The 6,738-nt window shown below is 43.6% G+C and overlaps 1 protein-coding gene across 1 annotated transcript; it reads right to left on the bottom strand.

The window, feature by feature from the left end:
- Positions 1-4,822: 4,822 nt before the first annotated feature.
- LOC123043761 (mediator of RNA polymerase II transcription subunit 32) lies at positions 4,823-5,615 on the bottom strand. The gene has a single exon (XM_044466327.1). It carries the CDS (start codon positions 5,525-5,527, stop codon positions 5,009-5,011), a length of 519 nt encoding a protein of 172 aa, XP_044322262.1. The 5' UTR covers positions 5,528-5,615; the 3' UTR covers positions 4,823-5,008.
- Positions 5,616-6,738: the final 1,123 nt, after the last annotated feature.

Genomic DNA, 6,738 nt, shown 5'->3' with positions numbered 1-6,738 from the left:
TGGTAGGTCCTTAGCAAGTAACAGACGCTTATGTGGCAGGGGGCATTGTACTTGTTGGACCCACATGTAAGTCAATGAAAGAATGGTGATATGGCTAGGTTGATGATGTGGACAACTTGCATGTTAAGAGAAATAGGATAGTGGGGATGAACTAATGAGATCGTGCCTTGTGTCTTTAGAACATCTTCAATAGAAGATGTAGGTGAAAAACTAACTAACTAACTTTTGCATCTTCGATGTCCAAAAAGCCACCTCCAACAGATGATGTGGATGTAAAAAAAATACATCACCTGTAAAATACAACATCTGAAAATGCAAATTTGCATCTCCACCTCCAGATGTTGTAAAACGGCTGGTCACATGCCAACCGTTGTTTATTTCTTTTCTCCCCATCGTGTGTCTTCTTCCTCCGACCACCGCCTGCCCACCCACTGCATCATGCCACCGTCGCCCCGTGCTAGATTCGGCCGCCAACCACCCCCGCTGCCGTTTCCGTGACTCTGCCGCCGCAGCCCACCTCAAATCGGGCTCGATTCGCCACCGCCGTCGCCGCTCGATTCTCCAGCACCGACATCCGATTCGCCACCGCCAAGCCCCCGCCCCCACCCCGAGCCCTCACCCTATCGCCGCCCGCCAACAAGCCCCCGCCCCCACCCCCACCCCACTGCCTCCGTCGATTCGCCACCGCGAAGCCCCCACCCCACCGTCGCCTGACAACAAGCCGCCACCCCGAGCCCCAACCCCACCGCCGCCGCCTGATTTGCCACCGCAAAGCCCCAGCCCAGAGCCCCACCTCACCGCCGCCCGCCAGCAAGCCCCCGCCCCACGCCGCCCATCACCAAACCCCCGCCCCGAGCCAACCAATTGTGACTGCTATAATTCAGCAATAATGCAATCCTTTTCACCGGATACTTTTATAAAAATGCTTAAACATGATTGTCACTTCTATACTACAATCCCTTTTTCCTAGAAAAAAATAGCACAACTAAATGACAATTACACACAACGAGCCAACCAATTGAAATAGACCACATACGAAATAAACATAGGGGACTTAACCCACGACCGAAGAATAGGCGCGGCAAAGCGCGCGTCATGCTCTAGTCCTACTCCAAATGGACAACAATAGTAGTACGCGGGCAGTGTAAAATGCATTTGTGTTTGTTCAGTGAAATTAGAGATCGGCCTGATGGTACTTCATTTTTTATTCTATAGCTTGATCTGCGAAATGCTATTAATGAAATGAAGTTTCTTCCTCGATAAGTTATCAGTCCTTATTGTGTGTATACTTCCTAATCAACACCTGAATAATCTACACTGTAAATCTTCCAGCACTTGCTTACAATGTCTTACTTTCTGTTATCAGTCTGCCGTCATGGAAAAAGTTAGGATCCCAACAAAAGTGCTTCTCGATGCTGTGCTTCTGGATGCTCTGGTGCAACATCTTGGCCACAATTTACTCAACACAAGGCAAGGACCGTTGGTCTCGAGGCGACTGTTCAATTCTATCCATCTCAGCACCAACTAAACAATGGACGTGCAAACTAATCAATATCCATCTATGTCTACGAAAAAGTGGAATAGGCTGAAGATCGGCCAGCAAAAGAAGAGTTGTGAGGTCACCAAGCTGTGCCATTGCTGCTTGTGCCATCACTGCCTTAAGAGCTGAAAGTATATATAGTTTTCCGTAGACATGATTCTATTTATATGACGCATGTGTCATCGATGGCACATGCGTCGATGATTCTGCCTGATCTAAATGGCAACATGTCTTAGTTACCATCACCTTGGTGACAAAAACAATATATATGATGCATCTCTGCTTATGTAGCTTTGTTTATCATGAACTGGTCTCAAGCCTTTCTTTTGACCTATGAAACTACCTCAAATGTAATATATAACACTACGTATGAACATCATACCTAAATATCTATTTTCTTATGCTTCAATTATTTGATAATCGGTCTCTGAATATTCTAATTCTGATGATTTAAAAACTTGGTTCACTCTCGCCCTTTGCGCCATTGGCACAATGAGTCATCTAGTTCTCTTAAACAATAAACAGGCTGCACGTGGAGTTACTAAAGATCAATGTTGAACTTATTCATGTCGGCTTGTACTGATTAGCCAAGTGATTATTCGGTATATCTGAATATATCATGCAATAAAATTCTACCTACTCTCATAGGATGTGATTTAGTGCTAAAACTCACAGTTAAGTTATTGCAATTTCCATGTTTGATATAATTATTTTTCTCCACAAAGCAGTAAAATACACTTAAATTATGATGACCATATGGCCAAAGGGACAGTAGTTACTTTCAGTATATTAGTACTTTATTCATGCAAATTTGAGTGAATTTGTGGGCTGCTATTATGTTAGGTGTTTATAAATCTGATTGGAATGGGACTTAGACCAGATGGATTGGGATATATAAGCTTATTCTTCCAACTGGATTGATTGCTTTCAAATTGCTAGCCCATGGAGATGCACGGGTTGATAACTAGTTGCACTAACTGAGAAAGGGATGGTAACACCTAAAATGTAACGGCAGTGGCAAAAATGTAAGAAATTTAACAGTGTAGTGGCAAAAGCAATGGCACAATCATAATTGCAGGAGAAACTAGTTGCATCGACCTAAATTCCCATATAGTTGGGCAAGCGTGACTAACCATAAATCATGTCCAAAGAAGCCACGGAAGTACGGAACCTAGCTTAGAAGATACAGCTGTGTGCACAATATTCTAGATTCCAACCATCTGTGATACGGTCATATGGAAATTGTAAAACTGAAAGGAAAGAAGTCATTCATGTCATTTGATATCCAGCAAAGAAATAAGTCCGTAACTAAACACTACACAAGACAAAGCGCTAGAATGATTCAGAGACAAGAACAGACCATATCAGTCCAAGTAGAACAAAATCTAGCAACGAGGGAATAAACTGTACTCTCAAATATCTACATTGCAATACATCAGATACTATGCTTCAGACGATTATGGACTCAATGTTGTCAATCCCGGAGGTTCATAAACAGACACTATTGGTGTACTAAAAACATCAAAACTGTACAACTACATTTGTGAAAAATATAAAATAGCCAATACACTTCGAAGGAATAAAAAAATTGTATATACAGTTGATTGGGTATTACATATTTACTTTGGTCCTTGACTTTTACAAAATGTTTTTTTTCATGCAAAGTTTTTACAACCAAGCACAGTAAAGTAGTAAAGTGAGAAAAGGAAACATGTCTGAGACTATTTTAGATACTAAGTGGGTGGGACACATATTCAATACTTATGTACGAAGATATACTTGCATGCAGAATGTCTCTACTATCACATTCTTACACATTTGCTATTTTTGTTAGGGCAAGGCCTCGAACACTAAATAACACTTACATGCACAAGAATTTAAAAAAATGTGAAGTTGAGATTGGCCTAGTGCATTTCCAGGAAATCTTACATTTGTTTCCAAAATAAGGATTGGATAACTGGCCACATGGCGTATCAGAGTGTATTGGGCCAAAAGGTAACTTTGTAGTTCATAGAGCTTTATAGCACCAATATAAAAGGACACCACTATTACTTACTCCCTCTGTAAAGTATATGATCTAAAAAAAGTCTTGTATTACTTTACAGAGGGAGTAGCATACAACTTATAAAAAATAGACCAATAACTTGCTAGCATGTCTTGTTTTTATAATAACAAAACCACATATAGAAGGTGTTGGTCATGCTGGGATAATGGCTACATTTCCTCCAGTAACATTAAAGGTATGCTGCTACATCAATTTAATATTTGTTGCATGCTATGCTCAATTGCACAGAGCTTTTTCTACCGTTCAACATAAATAATACTGTCAGTATGTAACATATATCCTATAGAAACTGGATCAATATTACGTCCAAATAGATAGACCATAACCACTTTAGGTCTGAGTTGTGAACAATTAGGTGGCCGCCTAACTAACCACCATTTATAAAAACAAAACAAAAAACTAAACACTATTTATAGCTTGCTGCTAACGCGTAGGTGGCAGAGTAAGTGCTCAGAGACCTTGACTTACAACACTTAAACGGCTAGAACAGTGTCGAGAGCGAATATGATCAACATAGGTTACATAAATTCAACTGGTTAGACAAAAAATGACACGCCATCCAGTAAAAGTTTTGCCTATATCCAAATAGATGAGTAACATAGAGAACATTACATGGAAATGAAACATCTAATGACCATCTAGTATATTTGGTGTTGAAATATCATAAGCCATGTCATATTATTTCTCAATGTTAAATATCGCGTATGTTGCTGCTTGTGGATCTTATTATCTCTTAACACAAGAAACACAGATGATTCACTAGAAAATTGGAAATCTTGGAAAGCACTCGGGACATATCATATGCAAGAGCAGTAAGAAATCCAGATGAGCCAAAACTAATATTCGGAGATATCATAGGTCGATAGCCCTATCTTAGTAGGGTTTAGATAGGCTGACAATCTTGTAGGCTGTGACATTGTGCATTAATTTCTGGGACATTTGATTAGCTACCTGGCCCGAACACTGTCCCTGACCCGCAAAAAGTGAGGATGAGAGACTTAAACGTAAGGCAAGGCAGTGAGCTGATGATTAGCACAATTAAGTTACAAAAGACAAATAACTACTCCCTCTGTACCGAAATATATGTCATTGAAGCAACTGTAGTTCAACTTCTCCAGCGACATATATTTAGGTACCGAGGGAGTACCTACAAACATTGTACCAAACTATGTTGAGCATCGCGCACTAAGACACGGAAAAAATATCAGCCAGCCAAGGAAACAAGCTAGCAACAATAATGCCAATCATTTGGTGGTTCTTTCCCCATATTTCGCACCTTTACGCATCAGGTACTATGCTGAGCACAACAAACTGTAATGTTTCCAATCTCAAAACTTAACACATAAATTCCTTGTCTTATTTTTTGAAACATGATACTACTAGTTAATAAGCAACAACAGTACCTACTGGGTGCCATCCTCGGGGAAGCGCGATTCGACCCCGCCGTGCACATGCTGCCCTCCGGCGCCGGCAGCCGGGGTTGAGACGCCACCGCCAGGTCCGGCAGCTGAGGGCCCTCCGACGCCGTGCTGAAGCTCGATAACGAGCCAGCGGACGGCCTTGCTCATCTGCTCGAGGCGGACGGCGCTGATTGGCTTGATGCCGGGGGCAGCCAGCGCGACGCTTGCGGGCGTGGAGGCGGAAGAGGAAGATCCCGTGGCCTCGTCGACGAGACACTCGGAGCCGATGCGCTGGCGGATGGACTCAACGAGCTCCTCGGCGTGGTCGCAGGAGACGCGGAAGAGCTCCCATCGCTGCTTGAAGGCTTCAAGCGCCGCGTCCGTGGCTGCCATCTTCTGGCCGCCCGACTGCTCGCGAGCTTCCATCACGGCCACCGCAGCCGCCACGAACTCCTTATACGCCGCGCTCAGCTCGTCCACCGTCGCGTCCATTCCGCCGCCCGAAAGTTTCTTACGCATCATCCGACACGCTCCGCTGACGCTATAACCCGAAAATCCCCCAATTTGAGCACGGTCGACTCGCAGGCACCGAGGTACACATAGGCTTGAAGATCCAGGTCGTCCATTTTGTTTTGCTGTCTAGGGTTCTCATAAATATGAGGAAAAAAATTATGTCATACAGTATGAGCTGGTACATCTATACGTCTACACAAACGGCCACTGAGCGGTCACAAAATCTTGACTCGGCCACACCCCTCATACCGGCCCTATACGGCCGGGCTGACAAGCATTCTCAGCCCACATCTGAGACGGATATGGGGAGGCCCGGACGTGCCTGCATGCATCTTCCACGTCGGATTCAGCCCACCCTGGCCCATTCCGATCCTGCATATATTCATCCTATCCGCATCTTAGACAAAACCCTAAACACTCCACTTCATTTCGCCCCCAACCACCATTTCGATGATCTCAGGCCTTCTCCGGCATGACGGACATCGGATCCGACTCCGAAACCTTGGAGAGGAAGCGGGAGGATGTCTAATGGGGACAAAGGGTTGAAACAGTACACCATATCAAATGGAGACATGTACGTAGTCGTGTATCTTGCACATTGTAGGTGAATTCAGCGACAGGTAAACGCTCCTCTGACTCCTTGATGTTCTTCCTAATTAGCACGCGAACAAGTGTCGATAGCGTACGGTTGACCACCTTGGTTTGGCCATCGGTTTGACGATGATAGACCGAAGAGAACATGAGTTTGATTCTAAGTTTGATGCATAGGGTCTTCCAAAAGTAGCTCAAGTACTTGACGTCACGGTCGGAGACAATTGTAAAAGAGATTTGCAACATGTGAAGCATCGTCTACTTTGTTGCATGGAATGAAATGTGTCATTTTAGAGAAGCGATGCACAACGACAAATATTGAGTCTTTGTCATTTCTAGTCCTAGGCAAACTAAGTACAAAATCTATGCTTATATCCTCTCAAGGTGCATATGGTATAGCTAAAGGCATGTATAATCCATGGAATTGAGCTTTTGACTTAGCTTTACGGCATGTGCATCAATATTTGGTGAAGCACGTCACATCTCAAAACATCTTGGGCTAGTACATGTTTGTGAGAGTGAGGAATGTCTTATCCTGGACAAAGTGTCCCATGAGGCCTCCATCGTGTGACTCTTGCAAAAACAACAGACGCAAATAGCTCTCGGGCACGTAAAGCTTGTTAGCATGC

This window comes from Triticum aestivum, chromosome 1A (genome assembly GCF_018294505.1).
Source record: "Triticum aestivum cultivar Chinese Spring chromosome 1A, IWGSC CS RefSeq v2.1, whole genome shotgun sequence".
Classification (NCBI taxonomy): Eukaryota; Viridiplantae; Streptophyta; class Magnoliopsida; order Poales; family Poaceae; genus Triticum; species Triticum aestivum.
This window is presented reverse-complemented; position numbering and strand designations above follow the sequence as displayed.